The sequence below is a fragment of the Chroicocephalus ridibundus genome, chromosome 2 (assembly GCF_963924245.1).
Source record: "Chroicocephalus ridibundus chromosome 2, bChrRid1.1, whole genome shotgun sequence".
Classification (NCBI taxonomy): Eukaryota; Metazoa; Chordata; class Aves; order Charadriiformes; family Laridae; genus Chroicocephalus; species Chroicocephalus ridibundus.
In genome coordinates this window covers 151,904,949-151,925,334 of record NC_086285.1, presented here as the reverse complement: position 1 = coordinate 151,925,334, position 20,386 = coordinate 151,904,949, and the positions used below count along the sequence as shown (strand labels likewise).

The following is a 20,386-nucleotide window of genomic DNA, read 5'->3' as shown; positions in this document are numbered from 1 at the left end:
AAGACCCACCTGGATGCAGCCCTGAGGGATGTGCTTTAGGCAATCCTGCTCTAGCAGGGGAGTTGGACTAGATGATCTCTAGAGGTCCCTTCCAACTCTGAAGATTCTGTGACTCCGTGATTCCGTGAAAAGTCTAACAATAATTTTATATATTTTTCATATTTGTCCTTCAAATAATAGTCATAACGATACAGCAAAAGTATGAAGTATGTTATTATTATATAAATATAGGTAATGTTTATTTATAAAATACATAAATATATATTTTTATGTAAAAGCTATAATGGAGTGACTTTCTATATATATCCATGAGCTTGTGATATTATTTTTGAGGTAATTGAGTTCACTTGTATTTTTGAAGTGGTATGCCACAGGCTGATAATTGCACTTTTGATTTGTCACAAGTTCTAATGTTTTAAAAGCATAAGCTTTTAATCTTCATTTGTAGTCATTTCTGCAGACGTATACGAAATTCCTGAATCAGACAATGGGGTAGGAATAAAGCAGAACATACTTCTGAAATAGCAGTCATAGAATCATAGAATCATTTTGGTTGGAAGAGACCTTTAAGATCAAGTCCAAGCATTAACCTAGCACTGCTACGTTACCTCTATACAATGTCCCTCAGCACTACACGTACACATCTTTTAAATACCTCCAAGGATGGAGACTCAACCACTTCCCCGGGCATCCTGTTCCAATGCTTGATAACTCTTTCAGTGAAGAAATTTTTCCTAATATCCAATCTAAATTTCCCCTGGTGCAACTTGAGGCCATTTCTTCTTGTCCTATCACTTACTACTTGGGAAAAGAGATCAACACCCACCTCTCTACAACCTTCTTTCTAGTAGTTGCAGAGACCAATAAGGTCTCCCTAGAGCTTCCTTTTCTCCAGGCTAAACAACAGAAGTTCCCTGAGAGAAACATAACTACTTGTAGAAACAGCTTAGGTTTAGAATATGAGAAAAAAGTTTTTTTCAACATTTAAAATACAAAGTAAGAAAAGTTCTCTTCAACCACAGCTCTAGTCCTTCAAAAACAAACAAACAACAACCAAGGTAAAAGTCCTTATTTTCTGTGGTGGTGGTTGGCTGTAGCACAGAAAAGTAATAGAAATATCGAGCAGTAGAACTTACAAATCTTGGCTCTCCGGTGCTTTCCCTTCTGTGGATTTTCAGTGCCCAATAGTTTGACTGTATTCAGACTCTAGTATTTCCTGCAGTGGGAGCAGTAACTTATCTCTATCCAGCTGCCTGTTTTCATGAAAACCTTAGCACTGTTTTTCAAAATGTGTCTTTACTGAAAAATGTGATTACTTAGGCTATACATTCAAAAGCTTCTGGAATTGGAAGAAGCCAAGCTGAAATTCTTAGGGTTTGTACAATCAATTCAGCATCGAGTTTCAACAATGCAGTCCTGGGCTTCTCTTGCATTTTGCTACTCTAGTAATCATATGCGCTATGTTCTCCTCAGTATAATGTTTAATTTATATGACAATAATTTATGCTGTTGTTGAATTATTTAACTTTCAGGTAGTCTGTGTTGTAATGTAAGGAATGTGTTTTTCTTTGATTCTAACTGTTACACTGACATCATAATGAAAATAGCATGTTATGCATTTTATTACTGTATTATTACATTTTGTGCATTGAGAATTGTCACTTCATGCAAATATTCTGGGAGCCAATGAATTATATGACTTTTCTCAGCCATTGTTTTTTTTCTTGTTGATTTTCTTTGCTGTTCGTGCACTGAAGATGCCCAGACACACAACTGGAATTTGCATTGTGTCAACATTGATATTAAAACCCGATTCATTTTAGAATGAGTTTTTTTAAATTCTTCTGATATGAAATTTATCATGCTGACCTGGGCTTTTTTTTCCTCATATACTTCTAAATACCTTTGCTGATTAAAATCTTGCTTTTCTGTGTGATGCCATTGGTCCAGAGGGAATTGCAAAACCTATCCGTCATTACACATATCACCCCATCATCTTCATACGCAGTATGACCCAACAAAGATGAGAAGTATTGCAACTGAATATATAAATATGTCCATATGTATATATCAGGGAGGTAGAGTCTGTTGTCATGGAGTATTTAGAATACTGACAAATCAAATCAGTTTTAAACTTTAAAACTGAATTTTACTAAATCCACGTATTAACAGCACACTTTGTGCAAACAGTTAGTTCTTACATATTGTTACTTAACATTATTTATACAAAACTGTTGGTCTTGAAAACATATCCTTGACAGTCATTCTCATGCAATGGTCAGGACATTGCTTTGTAGTTAGTTGTGCTTATCTTTCAACTTTATTACTTGGATGCCTCCAATGTGCAGCTACAAACATCTTTGCCCCTTTAGTGATCACATTGCTCACATAATTCTCAAAAATGCTTGTGTATTGTGTCTCTCTGTGGCATCACAAAGAAGCTTATGTACTACTGGTTATGCTGTTACATTGGTTACACTGTTTCAGTGCACTTATATTAGGGTTCAAGGCAAGTAAATATTAATTACATCCTGATTAATGCACATTTATTTATACGTGTCATAGGCCTCTGTTCTGGCTACAGGAGTCGGATGGAAAAAACCAAACAAACAAAAAAAAGGAATTGGGAATTCTATCTCTCTCACTGACTTCCTGTCTGGTATGTCCAGTATGTCCGTATCTCTTGTACTGAGGAGCCGAGCACTGGACTCAGTATTCCAGATGCGAGGTAACTTCCCCCTAGCTGCTTCATGCACTTCACCACTCTTTAAGCTCAGCTGTTCAGTCAGTTTTCAATACACCTCACTGACCCTTTATCTATCCCATACTTTATCAGTTTGTCTATGAGGTTTTTAGAGGAGACGTTAAAAGCTTTGCTAAAGTGAAGATAATACACATGGCTCTCCATCTACCCTGTCAGTAAAACCATTAACATGGCTATCTCATTGGCTCAGTATTTCTCCTTACCTTAATGAATCAAGACTGACTACTTCCAATCACCTTTTTGTCCTTCATATGTTTCAAAATGATTTCTAGGGGGTTGGTTCTGTTACCTTCCCAGTGATCGAGGTGAGGCTGAACAGCATGTAGCTCCCTGAATCTCCCTTCTTGCGCTACTTAAAGATAGGAGTGAGTTATACTTTCTTCCAGTGCTCAGGAACCTCCCCACTGTCACCACAACCTTTCAGTAATAATTGACAGTAGCGTTGCAGCGACATTGGCCAGCTCATGAGCACATCCCACCAGATCCTGTAGACTTAGGTATGCCCAGTTTGTTAAAATGTTCCTAGATTGATCTTCCATCACCAAGGTTAATTCTTGCTTGCTCCAGACTTTCTCACTGGTCTGGAATTCCTGAAGGCAAGTCTTACGGGGGTAAAAAAAGGCAATGAGTACTTTGACTTTTCCATGTCCTTTGTCACAAAGAGCCCCTGCCCCGTTAGCAGAAGGCTCACATTTCCCCTAGTCCTCCTTTTGCTGACAACATACCTGTAGAAGGTGTAACACACCTGTGGTTAGAATTTGTCATCAGTGCACTGTATCAAACTTGTGGATTGCTTGTGATCTCTGTGTTGTCCCTTCAGCAGATCTCAGGGTGGTGTAAGTCCCTAAGTGGACAGGGCCTGCAAATGTGAAGCTTCTTCCAGTTGTTTGAAGAAGGCCTCATCTACTTCTTCCTCCATCATCTCCCCTGTCTTCCTACTTTAAAGCTGTCCTCACCAGGTTGTCCAGCCTCTTGCCAAAGATATTTTTGCCTCACCTCTTGGATCCCATCTCTTCCAAGCAGTTCTCAATCCTCAGAGATGGTCCCATTGCCATAAAAGCTGAATGCCTGTCATCCATATCTGATATGTAAGCACTTGTTGCTCAATAGGATCCATTCACTCCCTCTTACAAAATTCCCCCTTATTGGCAGGACTGAGGAAATAAACACCCGAGCCCCTACTCAGTCCTTGAGCCTCAGCCCAGGGTTGGGTAGCTGTGCTTGATATTTTCCAGGTCTCCCATCACAGTGTTAGTAGCCACATGGAAGAGAAGCAAGGTCTGAAGGCTGGAAAAGCCTCAGCAATGTTTGGGATCTGAACCCCTGACAAGCACCAAACCTCCCTCGATGACAAGTTTGCAGGTGGAGGCCTCTATCCCCTGCCACAGGGAGTCTCCCACTGCTGTCATTTCCCACTTCCTGCTGGTTTTGCTGCAGAACTCAGGTTCAGCTAGTTTGAGTGCTTTGCTGGACTTAGGTCCCAGCCCCTCACCTACTACCAGGGCACTGACCCACTCTGTAGTTGCAGAGCTACAGGAGGAGCAGGAGCTGTCCTGGTGTCGGAAGTCACAAGCTTCCAGTCTTTATCATCATGGAGTTCCATTTCCTGTGATATTAAAAAGGTAATGGTAGCAGCAACATTAATGAGGTTTCTCTGCATTCATTAGGTGATCTGCACTATTATCCACCATTAAATCACTAATCAGATGGAAAATAATTTCTTGTCTGTATTTACATTGTGTGTTCCTTTCCACACACAATAAGGTTTTGAGTGTCACAATAAAACCATCCGGTGGTATGATGAGATATGAGTGGCAGAGGCATTTGGATACAGGAAGGAGATATATTCAACTTACATCTGAAAAACTTCTTTGTACATCCCTCAAGGAGAACACTGAAACGCTTATTTCTAAATGCTTCTGTGGTGTAAAAATCTTTTCCTTCAAGTTCTGATTTTAGTTTTCCAAATTTGAATGTGTCTGTGAACTTTTCAAATGCAAGGAGACTTAAATTAAGTTTGATAAATTTTGGCAAACAAGATAACAGAGCTGCCAAAGCAGTCATCGTAAATTGGCTGAGAAAACGTCTTCAGGAGAGGTTAAGTCCTGTTTCTCTCTTCTGGTGAAGCGGTAGTCACAGATCACACTCTGGGGTGCTGCATTTTAAGGCCTCTGCAAAATTAAGCAACTACAGAAACCTTGACTCTGAAATCTTCACATTTTCTCACCCTTAGACATTTTGTACTGGGATAAAAGGCAGATTCTTTTAGATATGTAACATTGCAGAAGTAAAGAGATCACAAATGTGCCACGGAAATTGTGCCTCCTGCTTTGCATGGTGCTCGGTAAGAATACACCCTGTTGTTTAGCTGTTTTATGAACCTGACTATATGGAATTATACGTTTTAGAAAGATGTTTTGATGAACATTTGCATTTTTCTTCCATTCATAAAAGGAAATTATTTTAAGCTACCATGCTCCTTGTAATCCAGTTTTCATGAGGCTAGAAGGTTCAAAGGACTAGACAATGAAAATTATGACAGACTCTTATCCCGCTAAGGTCCTATAGTGAATGTAATGTAGAAAATAAGTAAGAGTTGATTGCAGAGTGGTTTACATAAGAAGAGATTCAAGTGGTCTCATTCCACAGTTTTTATAGCAAAGGTAAAAAAGACTGAAGATGTATGCATTGCAATCCTTTCTCCATTGGATGGTGTACAAGTTGATGCACTTGTTCTAAGGAAAAAAAACAACTTTACATATCAGGCCAAGAGAGCTGAAAATGAAACAAAGGGAAAGTATTCTTCTTTTCCCTGATCTTGCTCTAGATAATTTACTAGATTATGGGCAGGGAAGTTCAAAAAATAGTAAGCTAATTCAGACAATAGATGTTCCTCTCTCTTGTTTTTCAATTTGTTTGGTTGTTTTTCTTTCCTATCTCTAAGCTATCATAGAAATGACAGAAGAACAACTTTTGGGACCCAAGGAGGTTATCAAAACCAACACAAATCAAGTCACAGAGGAACAATTCAAAAGATTTAGGAGTTGTCAGGTGACAGCTCTTACTTAAAGTTAAAATGTGTCCATCATACAGTTTTGTCAAATATTTCTATCATATATTCATGGGGCTTTGAGAAACGATAAATTTTTCTAACAGGTACCTGTCAACTTTAATGTAAATTGATTTTTTAGGCAACAGTATAAATTCTGCAAAATTCTAACCAGGTATTATTAATACATGAACTTAAAACTGTAAAATTGATAACATGATGTACCTGATAATAAAATAGACATTAGTAATTTCTCTGATAGAAATCAAGATAAACCTAGAAGCCTTACTGAAGACTAAAAAAAGTTTTATTGAAATTTCAATTTTGATTTCACGTTACTATTTCATTAAAACACCAACAAAAATATCTATACTTCTTTGGGTTTGATAAAAAAAAAAAAACAGCTGATTTTTTTCCTCCCTAATCTAGACAACTTGGTAATAGTTTTCAAAATGGAATTCAGAAATTGAAATATTTACATATTTATTGAATTAAATAGGGGTTTTTTTTGGAAGCATAGCTTTTGAGATGGCAAGGAAGAACTCCAATTGGGATGAAGCATAGCACATTTTGAACCAGTCTTTAAAAGCAGAAGGGACTTGCAATAAAGAAATTCAAGGAGGAATTTGAGCAACATTCGAATCTCTGAAAACGTATGTTTACTGACCTCTCTGGGGAATCTGTTCCAGTTTTGATTTTTCTTATTGTGAAAAAGTTTCTCCTTAATATCTACTGTGAATCTCTCTTTAGGGCCCTCTGCCTCTTGTTCTCCATGTACCACTGCAAATAACTTGCCTCTGTTGTCTCAATAGCCTCCATGTAGGCACTGGGGGCTGCGGTCAGGTCCCTGCAAGATGCTTCATCTCTGGACTGAACTGGCCCTGTTCCCTCAGTCTCCTCAGCGCTCCAGTCCCAACAATCCTGGTGATCCTTTGTTGAATTCACTCCAGTTTATCCACATCTTTTCTTTCTTTTTTTCTGGGGGGGAAGGGAAGGTGGTTGTGCAAAATTATATGCTGTCATAGACAGAAGCTATCAAAACCAAAACTGTAATAGGATTTAAGACAGGATTTGAAAATAGATTTCCCCCTTCCAACATGACTCTGAAACCTATATCCTTCTCTTCAGCCTGTTCCCACTTCAGAAATATCTAGCAGTTTCTTGAATTGAAACAAACTCCTCAGAACTGTCGACATGGGCAGTGTAATTAAGTGCACCTCAGCAAGTCTGCCAATGACACCTAGCTGTGTGGTGCAGTTGACATGCTGGAAGGAAAGGATGCTATCCAGAAGGACTTTGACAGGCTTGAGAGATGGGCCCGTGTGAACCTCATGACGTTTAACAAGGCCAAGTGCAAGGTCCTGCATGTGGGTCGTGACAATCCCATGTACAAATACAGGCTAGGCAAAAAAGTGGATTAAGAGCAGCCCTGAGGAGAAGGACTTGGGGGCTGTTGGTTGATAAGAAGCTCAACAGGAGCCCGCAATGTGTACTTGCGGCCCAGAAACCAACCCCATCCTGGGCTGTATCAAAAGACGCATGGCCAGCAGGTCAAGGGAGGTGATTCTGCCCCTCTACTCTGCTCTCATGAGACCCCACCTGGACGCCATTTCACTCCTTCATTCCTGATTCTTCTACCCTCTTCCCTTGGAGTGGCACAGGGGGACAGGGAACAGGGGTTTTTGTCAGTCCATAACACTTCCTCCTTCCTCTCACAATTTTCCCCTGCTCATGCATGTGGTCCATCCCAGTTCTTCAAGAACTGCTCTAGTGTAGATTCTTTCCATGGGGCACAGTCCTTAAGGAACAGACTGCTCCTGTATGGGCTGTTCTCCATTGGCCACAGTTCCTGTTACAAGAACCTGCTCCAGCATGGGCTCTCCACAGATGGCAGCTTCCTTCAGGGTTTATCCACCTTCTGCGGCATGGGATCCTCTACAGGCTGCAATATGGATATCTGCTCCACCGTGGCCCTCCATGGGCTTCAGGGGAACAACTTGCATCATTATGATCTTCTTCACTGTCTGCAAGGGAACCTCTGCTTCGGTGCATGTAGCACTTCCTACCCCTCCTTCCCCCCCTCCTAGGTGTCTGGAAGGTTGCTTCTCTCACATTTTCCTCCCTCCACTCTCCGTCAGGTGTGTCTTGGGGCTGTCTGAAACTGTCTCCCTCCAACATGTGGGCGGCCCCTGATCTCTTCTCACAGAGAGAATTAATAACAGATAAATAAAATAAGTACCACTTTAAATACTTAGGTACTTGTGATATTTTTATTTTATACATTAGCATAATCCTCTTTTTGATAGAGCAGTGTCTCAATTACAGCTGTGTTAATAATTTCTTTGTGATTCAGAGGCAAAACTGCAAGACCAGATGTAAAAATCAAGCATCACTAAACTCATACTTTAATATAGTCCCTTTACTGAGAAATGAAAAAAAAAAATAGCAAGAGTTCTTGTATTATTTCTAAAATCTCAACTAATATGTTGTGTAACATCTCTTATGTTTGCCAAGCTTGGTTTAAAGACAAGAGAAATTTTAAAGACAAAATTAATTTCAAAACCATACTAAAAACCTTGTTATTTTCAGTTATTAAAAATAACTGAAAATAAAAATAATTTATTTTCAAATTGATGAATTGAAATATTTACTTTTATGTCTTTTTTCCCCTTTTCTTTGCAGTAATTTCTTCTTTCCTTCTGTATTCCATTTTTAATGAACTTTTAAGTCTTCTGCTCCTCAGCAACTCAAACAGTTAATATCAGGCTTAAAAGCTATGAGATCTGAATTAATATCTTAATGCAGAATTGCTAAGTTTTATTGTTTCACAAAGGAAATAGTTTGATCAGCAAGAAACCTTTTCTTTTTAATTTCTTCTGTTGTGCTTACACAAGGAAGGCCTGTCCAAATATTTTCATTTAGATTACCTCGTCTTGTTTGTAAGCAATAAAAGCAGTAATCCCTCCCCAACATTCATTTTTATGTGAGAAAAAGATGTATTTCATTCTCTTGCTGAAAAACAGCAGTAAAGGAACAGCTGGCTGATGTACAGACTAGTCGGTTATCTTACTTTGTTAAACATGCTTGTGAGTTAATCCATCAAATTTGAAGTCAGTCTCGAAGAACAAAAAATTCTAAAAAAATGAACAACCTATGTACATTTTTAACCGAACAGCTTCTGATGCTTTACAAATATGTAGGTTAGAATTCAGCAGACTGCGCACATTTCATGTTTGTGTGTTTTTTCAATAAAAAACTCCAAACAATTGGCTTTACCTGACAAGATTTTTCCAGTGTTAGAATTTTTCCTTTATAGATAAAATAATACATGAGATCACTGTGCAGTGTTTACTAGAAAACAATTACTTTTCTGGTAACCCTTCTGAAGAGCCCAATTCACCTAGATCACACCCACAACGTGACATTTCCTTGCAAGAAAAACAGGTCTCGCCGAGTTTTAATTTATTGCCAGTTAACACAAACATTTAGTTACTGATTCAGGATCTGAGAAACAAAAGAAGACAAAAACTTAAACACTTAGGGAAAAGAAGTTTCCTCCCCTTTCACCTGGGTCAACTTTGTTCCAGACCCCACTCACCCCCCGGTCTCTGCTCCCCTCGCTCCCGCCGCACCTCACCACAGCCTGACAGCGAGGCGAGGCGCGGGGAGGTGTGTGAGGTGACAGCGCCTCCTGGTTTCCTTTTTCCCTCATCCTAGTCTCCCACTCTTACCCTTTGTTTCAGCATGGCTTCCTCCAGGGCACGCACTCCCTCCAGGACGTTCCATACGTATAGTCTTCGGTATGTCCTCGCATGCATTCCTTTCTGTATTCCCCTTTGTGACTCCTCCCATGTTACCTCCTGCCTTTTCCCGCAGCTCCTCTGTAGCTGCCATTTTGTAAGACGGGGGGTCGGCGCCGTTGCTGGCAGAACCGCCTGGAACCGGCTGTGACCGGCACGGGCCAGTTTATGGCCTCCTCCCACACAGGTCACTCCTGCAGCTCCCCTGACAATTTTGCCCAGTACCGAGCTCTAGGTAGACCTAAGCTGTGAGGGTGTTGGTAGTATTTTCCCTATGGCATAGCTCATTTTTGTGGTTCTATCTCAAAAGAGGCAGGTTAGGAGGCAATTTATTCCATTTAACTTCTGCCAGAGCACCATTTAAGCTCCCGAGCTTCCTCACCTTTTTAGCTACAGATGCTATTATTTGATTTTTTTGCTGGCTGTCAAAGCTGTATAAATTTTACAGCTATACTGAGCATACAAGTGCAAAGTGAAGGGATTTGAGGATGTGAATCATGTCAATTTATAATCATCCTTGGGTTTATTTGGAATTTAAAATATGCAAGTTTTACAAATTGCAACACAAAGCCATAGAAAATGAGACTTCCATATGTCCTCAAGAAATGTTTTATGTCCCTCTTCTCAAAAGCTGGATGAATTTTATCTAAGTTATTAATGGAAAATCTTCTGCAAAGCTATCCTTAAAAGATTTTAAGTTGATGGATGTTTTGCAATCATTGCATTTAAATTTCTGAAAGATGTAAGGTTATTCTGAGGATAAATTATGAACAAAGGCTGACATTTTTTATTATTGCAGGTTTGTAGAAAGAGCCAACATATAATTGTTTCTCAGAAATTAGATATACGTATGTCTATATCTTTAATTATATTAATATATATACATAATATGTAATACAATATTATGTATGATATATGTTATTTTTCATTATATTTGTACATATATATATCTTTCATCATATTTGGACTTTTTGGATATATCAGAATATTAAATGAAACTAAAACGTAATATGCATTACACTACATATGCTGTTCTCTACACGTTAAAGACCCATTAATTTATTCTCTGACTTTGAATATTAGATTATCAAGACTGAGTTAAACTAGTTGGATAACTAGTTTTTATATAGTGGGGCAAGAACACCGTTGCCAAAAAGCTTGCTAACCTAGTGAGGAGGTCTTTAAAGTAGGTTTATTGGGGTTGGTGACCAAAGCTTGCAGGTTTGTCGGAGACTGGGGAATGGGGGGAAGCATTCATGGGGTGATGAGGGATTTTCTTGCACTCTTTTTGAGAAAGTGAGGTGACCAGGGACACATCTCAGGTGCCTATATGGAAATACATGCAGCATGGGAAACTGGAGTCCTGCAATAGATGCATACGGGCTCTCCAAGAGAGGTGGGTAGGAGTAAGTGTAGTACTTTGTGCAAGGAGTAAGTGTTGTACTTTGTACAAACTTGCAAGGAGTAAGTGTTGTACTTTGTGCAAAAGTGGGAGCAGAGGGAACTCTGCTAGAAAATGGCATTACCTGTGGAGCTTCTTACAGATATTACTGTAACTCACCATTAATCTATTACTATGTTCATTTGCAAATTTCATAATCAGATTATTATACTATAGACTTTAAAACTGAGCTTAACTTTTTAAGGGGCTTTCCACTTCAGCCTGTATAGTTTCCTTTCTGCTGCTTGTCTGTGGCACAGACAATGAAGGAACTTAATAAGAAACACATTCTAAGTAGTTGGTTGGTTGGTTGTTTTTTTTTTTTTTTATTAAAGCAGTATACGATGTGCAGAAAATTGCAAAGCTGGAGTGTATATAAGAGCATTGGATTAAACACTGGCCAAGTGTGACATTGGAAATTTGTGAAAGTTGCTGACAGATAAACCAGCAAATTCAGACTTGTGGAAAATTAAGTTCAAAATGTGTTAGGTAGCTGCTTCTCAATGCTGTGCTCTGTAAAAGCAGTCTCAGTGTATAAACATACAGACCTATAAAGGGGAAAATAATAAGCATAAAATGCTCATGTAGTAGTAATAGCCAAGTTAATTCTGAGCTTCCTCAAAAAAACTGGTAAATAGTTCTATATAATTGTTATAGACATACTTTAAAACATTCATAATGAGTGTCTATTAAAAACAAAAACCCCTCTCTAAACAGTGATTAATGGGGATGCTATCTCGCATTTTTAATTTATTTATTTTTTATTTAGAGCTAGCCTTTGGCAAACTTTCAGAAGTAACAAAAAGAGACAAGGTCCTTGTGAAAGAAACTACCTTCTGATTCAGAAATGTTTGTATAAATTAAGTTATAGCTAAGATAACTAAGATTGCCTTTTTAATAGACAATAATGTTTGCTTTGTCATGTCAAGTTACTGCCTGGAGGAGATAATCTCATTTTCTTTACCCTTTACTTTGAAGGTAATTGATTAAGAATCTTAGTTAGAAAACAGTGGTAGAATTTTATAACAAAACTGTTTTTTTTTTTCTGTCAGAATCAAGATTACAGCTGAAGGGTTGTGGTTTTGGAAAAACATCAAAAAGGACTATCTACATAATTAGTTTCCATTTTCATTCTACTTTATTGCATCAAATAATCATGAGCTGTTTCAGAAGGACATAAAAACAATACCTTTCCTTTATAAACATCTGAAAATACTTAGAATTATGCTTCACTTTCCACATAATTATTTTATGCATGTAAGTGGTTAATTTATGTTCGATGTATGATAAATATGCAGTGATAGAGAATGCCATTTTTCAGGGTCCCTGTTTTCTTCAGTTGCCCGTCAGAAATCGTAACAGTTAGATAGCAATACTTAAGGCAGCAGTTGAGCCTCAAATAAAATTCTGTTGATGGTTAGAGTTTGTGTAGACACATACATATGTGCATGTGTTTGCTACGCAGAAACAGGTAAAGCAGTTTTTCACCACATCACTGCAATCAGTAGTTAATGTTACGTGTTTGGCTATATTAAATTCTTTTTAAGAGAAATGGAGTTTCTCAAAGAATTGATTGCTTTCTACTGTAAAGATCTTTCATGATCTTCAGAGGAGAAGTAGTTATTAATATGTATATTTAAAAGCAATAATTAATATGACTGAAAAAGAGACATCAGTATGTCTGGGGTTGTACCTGAACTACACTGTGAAGTGTATGCCATGAATTTCATATAGACTGTGTAGCTAAGATCAAGGTATAGAGGGATTACTGCAGGTCCTTTCAGCTTTTCTTGATGGGTTTCTTCAAAAGTGTCTCACCTTGCTCAGAACTTTTATTGGCAATTGTAAATATCATTGCTTTAACTTGGAAAGTTGCTATGCTTTTTTTTTTCTCACATTGTTTTCAAGAATAGGGAACAGACATCTATTACACTATGATGAGTTGAGTTATGCACTTAAATTTAACTGTTCGGTACACTATAAATATCTGTATAGATAACGTGATACATTGTATGCCAGATTAAAGCTTGATGTACCATGCAATCTCATTGAATTCTCACTGAAATCAATGAATTTGCATGGTCTATAAATCACTGATAACATTGCCTGTCTTTGATCATCTATCTTCTTGAAAATTGCGGTTCAATATTTATGTAATGTTGTTTTGAATATCACTGAAACCTACAAGAGTAAGCAGAAAATTAAATAAGACTAACTAGAGAAATATATTTTCAAAATTTATTATGAAAAAGAAACAGTGAACAGCAAACCAGGAAGATGGTTAGGAAATCAAATGTAAATTAATTTTCACCAGAAATTACTTAAATATATACTCATTTCACTTAAATTTTTTAATGGGCATTTAGCCATAATTTAAAAAAGAAGAAAAGAAAAAGCTGCATGTATGTATTTATGTAAATGAAAAACAGTCTGTCTACACAAAAAGCAAAATAAAATCCCAAACCCCTTAAAATCTTTGTACTCTCATAATCATCACTCACATCATAATATCAGTGATACTGTCTCTGCATAAGAGCCCTTATGCATATTCAAATACAGATCTTCATTTGAATTCATAATACCTTGAAAAGCTTTTCTAAGCCAAGTCCCCACTTGCATATCACTTTGAAAAATCTTCCCCTTTCAGCATATGGTTAAGATCAGAGAAGTATGTTTGGAAAAATGACATCTTGGCTGTATGTGTATTTTTTGCATTTATGCCTTCATATCACATTTGCAAGTTTGTAGGTTAGATAAATTTTCCCAGTACGTGAGAAAATAAATTTTATTTGAAAATGCAGGATAGGAATTTTTAAAGTTTTGTTTTGTTTTGTTTTGTTTTTTTAAATGCCATCAATGTTAGCTATGTATTTGTAATTGCACAATGTCAGATTCTGTCAGGTCTTAACTAAAGTATAGCCTTCTTACCATTCCTGTGACTGTTTTTCTCCATATTTGGTAACTGGAAATTAAAAGAATGGGGACAGATACACAATTCTTTCAAGGCATTTAGGTGCTTAACTGCTGTTTAGGTATTACATTTTGATTGCAGTGGTTGTAGTGTTAGGCACTTAAATATCTTTGAGGACTCCTACCTCAGTGGTTTGACAATGGTGATTCAGAAAGCTGTGGAAAAGGCATAGAAAGAGGGGGATTCTCAGGGCTCTGTATAGAAATCACTGCAAAGATCATCTTTCCCCCCTTTTTTCCTTGTTCATGTGTCACTATTGGACATGTTGCATAGTGATGAAGATTGGCCACTGTTAGTCTTCATAAAAGTTCTCTTATCAGTTATTATTTTACTTGTAATGTTTCATAGCTGCCATCTAAGCAATTATGCTGTTTCAATGTGATAGAAATACAGGTGCTAAGAGAGGACTGCACAGAAACAATTATTACCTTTTCTTTTATTTGTCAGGGTCTTATGCACTATCAAGTCAGTGGTAGAACTGCTGTCAACTTCGGTGTTTGCCAGATTACTTGAAGATCAAATCTCTTTTCCAGTGGCTTCACAACTTAAGGCGCCAACAACATTTTCATGGGTATTAATGTTTGTTAGCCTTCTCCCAGGTGTGAGCTTTTACCTATGAGGATCGGACTGCAAGACTGGAACCAAATAAATCCCAAGCAAATTATATTGTAGGTGGAGGTCTATAGGAACACAGCACAGTAATTCTGTTATTTATTGGGCTAATGCATGTATAACAGAGGCTAATATGATGTCTGGTGTTCTCTTGGTTACATTTACAGCACTTAAATGTAGTTAGTATTAATTTTATTTGTAGCAAATTCGCTACATGAATCAGAACAAAATACATCATGATTTGTCTGTACCATTTTGCTGTTGTAGCAACATTACATTTTGGCAAAAAGCTCTGAACAGATGTGGCTCAGAAATAGCGGACATGCTCATTGACACAGCTTGTGTTTTTAAACACAGTCACTCTTTTTTCTTTTAAGTATTGGTAAAGTATAGCAACATTTTTAGTGAACAGTTTTTTATATTGCTAAGAACTAGGATACGTTTCTCTGTAACTCATTTGTGAAAAGGAAAAATAATCTCTGTAGTACAGTATTTTTCAAAAGCGTTCTACTTTTGAGTCTCAGAGAAAGCTATTCCAAAATCTTTGGTCTTGCATCATACTCCTAGGTTTCTGGTTTTAATTTGTTCCATGAGCTGAAAACCTATTTTACATGCTACTATTTGTGTTTTCAGTTTGCGTAAGCTTCAGTAATTTAGCTGTGAAAATTTACCTATGAGAACTTTTTTGAATCAGTACTTCATAAAACACATTCCAATCAATATTTAAAAATCAATATACAGATCCTTTAAAATCATTGAACCAGTACGTTACCCATTGTTTTAATGGACATTTTACTTCTGTGAACTAACAATTAAAAATTATTCTACTGATTGTCCTTAATGCATAAAACCAAAATTTCATTGTTACCATTTTATATTTTTTTTATTCCTTTCCCAGTAAAGGGCCTGAACCTGTGATGTGATGAGGTTCCTCAGTTTTATTGTATTTATTGGATGCTAAGTGTACTGGCTAATTAGTAAGATTAAAGCCAAGATATGTTTTTACTTTAGTTTTTCTATCTGGTCATATAATAATTTAGCAGAATTTTTAAAAGACAAATCCTGGTATTTTAAACTCCTAAACTACTGTAATTAAGAGGTTTCCAACAGTCATTAAATTTTTTCTTTCTGTTAGAAGTGAGTCATTATGTGTGTCAGAATTCTTTAAAGCTTTTTTTTTCTGTGATGCTGTACTCCTTAAGTTTTTTTTTTAATCTTTTTCATTAATTTTTCAACAGTATTGACGTTTTTTTCAGGATCTAGGGCAAGTTTTATTCATGTTAGCACTCTAATTAAGCAGAAACAGGAATTGCTTTTCAGGTATGCTTCAAACGTAGGTAATAAACTGAATAAGTAATGATGTGATACGTATGGTATTTCCATCTAGTAACATGGTATTTCCGTATAAGTTATTTGAAAGCTATTTCCATTTCTGAAAGTAATACAACTACATTCACAATCAGTTTTATTATCTCACAGAAAAAAAAATTGACATGAGAGCCTCAAAACCAATTTTTGAGTTACTAGGCATATATGTACCATGAAGACAGAAGATGCAAAACATCAGTCAACCTTACTGAATGAAAACTGTGAATCACTATTTGAGAATTGTTTTCTCCCAGAATTAGTTCTGTTGGTGTTAGAACTGATTTTGTGAATCTCCAATATTTACCAAGTTTATTCAACATAAGAGTGAATGTTATAAAATAGAGCATTATTGTGTCAGAGTCAAATACACTCTGATGAAGTTCTTTCAGATATGCCACGTGTGGAAGATGTGGAAGATGTAACGACACTGCATATGATAGGGATTAAACTCAATTTGCTTTATGAAAAGATTTCTAGTTAGAAGAGGAAATAATGAATTTTTTGCATGCTATTGTAAAGTGAGTGAAACAATACTAATCAAAATAATAAATAGTAGATTGCAAAAATATGTGCTGGCATTAGTATAATGATTTTTAAATAATTGAAATCTGAAGCAATTACTTGTTAACACCTTAGCTATTCAGCATCATTCCAAGGCTAACGTGTTAGGAAAAAACATAAGTAATTGCTCACCTAAAAGGTAATAAACTTCTCTTCTCAACAAGAAAGTATAAATTTCTAAGGAGTAATTTTAATGACATTTACAATTTTTTTAACAGCTGAGGATGCATGTGGAGGAACTATGAGAGGATCCAGTGGTATCATCTCAAGCCCCAACTTTCCTAATGAATATCATAATAATGCGGATTGCACATGGACAATTGTGGCAGAGCCTGGTGATACTATCTCGCTCATATTTACAGACTTCCAAATGGAAGAAAAATATGATTATTTGGAAGTAGAAGGTTCTGAACCACCTACAATATGGTAAGTAAACTATTGCAATTTTACTGTGGTAAAAAAAAAAGATGGTGAAATGTGGAAGGATAAAAAAAAAGATGGTGAAATGTGGAAGGATAACTTTTGTTATTTTTCTCTTTGTCAATACATAGTCTTGTTGAAACCAAGCAACCAAACAAAAAATAGTAATGGTTGTTACTGTGACATAAATGTTGATATTCCAATCACAGCTGTAAAATAATTTCCAAAGGATCTAACACTGAGATGAAAAGCACTATAGACTCATTCACCTTATTGTCTGTAGATCTAACCATTTTAACCATTATTGTATTAAAATGTATATATTTAGAAACAGAATGGAATGGACTGATAAGGATTGGTGGAGGTTTCAGGGAGTTTCATAATGTCAGAAAGGAAATGGCACGGACTCCTTTCAGCACAGAGCTGGGGGAAGGAGCATTGGTCACACCTGTTGGTCACAGATTCTCTCTGGAGGAGTTTCTGTACCATATATGAGGTCTCACTAAATAATGGGCTGGGGATATGGCTGGTGTTACACTGATCTAGAAATTTCCATCCTGATCCATGAGATACAACACCCTAAGACGAGTAGCTACAGCACTTTCAGGTTTTGATTTTATTCCATATACACTACCTTTAGGGAGGATTTCTGTTTGATTGTTGATTAGCAGTAGTAACAATATTTTTGCTAGAATTCTTTCTGCAATTCTTGCTCTCAGTGTAGAACAAGAGAAGAAATAGCAAGATCAGGTTCAGTTAAGTACAAAATATAAATTATTCATTCTGTGGTTTTCTGGCCTGGTGCTTTTATGATAACATAGCATCACACTACTCAAAAAACTCGTGAATGTGACAAATACTTGTGTTTGTTATATTGGTTTAGATATACTGTTGTTTCACAAAACAGAGGATGTATACAAAACCATAAATAATAGTGATGGTCTCCACTAAAATCTTAAGCTCTTAACTGATTCATAAAGCATTATGAGGGTTCTGCACAACAGAGAGAGGCATTTGAATAACAGGTGATACAACAGGTGGTTGGCTAGCCGCATTAAAGTCAGTAGAGTCTTGTTTTCTTATTATTAATGTGAAAAGAACAAACATAGCATAGACAAAACAAACTAAATTATTTTTAATTTTATAATAAGAAAATATCCTAAAAAAGGTAATTGTATTGTTTCAAAAGTATCAGTCTCAGTTTCTACAAGTGGTGCTCAGAAGTAATATTCCTTACTACTTCAGGGTATAGTAGAAGCATATACACTGAGTCTCAGCTTTAGCAAATAGTATTTCATAATTTGAGTTAATTCATACTGCCACCTACATAGTTAATTACCTGTATTAGAATATTACTTAATTGCCATTGAGTTTTTCAAGCTGTTAAACTGAAATCTTTTGAACTAGCTGTCACCTAAAATAATTTTTTTAAACAATAATTTATAATAATTATTAGTGAGGTAACACCAATGACACACAGACAATACGAATCACTTGAATAGCTAAATGTGCATTCAGTTATTCTTGAATGTGTTTTATGTATTCAGTCATGAGCTTCAAACAATGATTTATTTTTTTTATGCAAAAGGCTATGGCTAAATTTAAATGATAGAATAAGATTACTTTATATATGAAAATTCTCATATTATCAGTTTACAAAACATGAAAAATTACAATGCTAATATAATAATTGCATGTGTAGAGAAATAGATTGAGAGCATATTCTTTTTTTAGCTTGTCATTTATATTACCTGAATTAGACTGATGTATTTAATTATGCAAAAGTATCCCCCCCATATGTTAGGAAAAATAGATTTGGAAAGCTTAATTAACAACAATTTGTTAATTAGATTTACAGTGGTAAGATGTTATATCCCCTTAGACTGTAGCTTGATGTTTAGTTCAAGATATCTTAGTTCATAAAGTCTACATAGAAGTATACTTCTAAAACTAAAACCAGGCTTTTGTTCTTTCATTCTGGAAAACAAATAGTACATAATTTGTAAAACTACTAAAAACATATTGGTTGATCTGGATAGTATCATAAAATATTTTCTTAGACATTTTGTTGCTTTACATGACTATTACACCTATTAATTAAAAAAAAACCCTCAAACTTTCTTCTTCTGCACATCTGATGTGTAACAAAATATCCCTACTTATTGGTTCTAAGTAAAACAAGGAGCTAGAATATACATCAAGTAGGTAGTCTGGGGTTATCCTCAAGACAAGACTTGGAATTCCTCATGAAGTGATAACTTTCCATAGTCTTCCAGTCAGTTATTTTAATATTTCATTTATAACAAGTCTTTCCTTTAAGAAAATCTTGATAGGCCAATTTCATTTAAGTAGTGGGAAAAAAAATGCATAGATGTTCTTCAGGATTTTTCTTGTGTGATATCAAGGGCTGATTCTGACATTCGATAACGTGAATTGAATGAAGGTGGGTTTTTTTTAATTTTGGAAGTGAAACTAAGAGAAAATTAGTTTGAGGAAACAATTTTCCCTATTTTTTCTCAACAAAACAAAAATCTGAAAATAAATGAGATCTAGTGAAATGTTCCTTTTTTGCCTAAGTGAAAAGTTAGGGTTTGAGACATTCATTGGTGAAACAAATAGCAATGTCATTATGGGATAATTTATCCAGCATGTGGAAGTTCAGAGTTAAATATTCTGAGAGCATCTGAACGTGTAAGAGTTTTCTAATGCTTGCCTCTAGGATACTTTGGTTGGAATGTCTCAGTGCCTTATTTGTCTGTTGGTCGCTTTTAAGGGAATATTTAATAATCACTGGAATGGTTCTCTAGGCTGCTTTGACATGGGTATCCTGGATTCCAGCGTATACTCTAGTCTGAATTGTTAAGAAAATTGCTAAGACTCGAGTTAAATTGTATAGACGAAGTGGTAGAACCTCCTTCCCAGAATACTCTATAGGGGATAACCCAGGCTGCAGGGATACATAACCCAGGGATAACCTTGGCTGCAGTGACCATGAAGCGATAGAATTTAAGATCCTCAGGGCAACTAGGTGGATGTATTCCAAGCTTATGACCCTGGACTTTAGGCACGCAGACTTTGATCACTTCAGGGATCTGCTGGCCAAAGTGCCATGGACAAAGCTCTAGAGGGAAGCGGGGCCCAGGGCAGCTGGTCAGTATTCAAGGATCACCTTCTCCAAATCCAGGAGCAAACTATACTGACAAAGAGGAAGGCAGGAAAGTATGCTAGGAGACCTGCCTGGATGAACAGGGAGCGCCTGGACACACTGTCGCACAAAAAGAAACTTTATAAGGAGTGGAAGAAAGGACAGCTAGAATGGGGGGCATATAAGGAGGCTGTCCGAACAGCAAGAGACCTGGTGAGAAAAGCTAAAGCTCAGTTAGAATTAAATCTAGCCAAG

At 36.5% G+C, this 20,386-nt stretch overlaps 1 protein-coding gene across 4 annotated transcripts in view; it reads left to right on the top strand.

Annotated features, from left to right (window-relative positions):
- The window catches only part of CSMD3 (CUB and Sushi multiple domains 3), a 680,626-nt gene that overhangs the window by 173,900 nt on the left and 486,340 nt on the right, over positions 1 to 20,386 (top strand). For all 4 annotated transcript variants that reach the window (XM_063327428.1, XM_063327427.1, XM_063327426.1 and 1 more), the window contains exon 5: positions 16,785 to 16,992. In XM_063327428.1, coding sequence (XP_063183498.1) covers positions 16,785 to 16,992 — 208 coding nt within the window. The remainder of the gene's footprint in view (positions 1 to 16,784; positions 16,993 to 20,386) is intronic.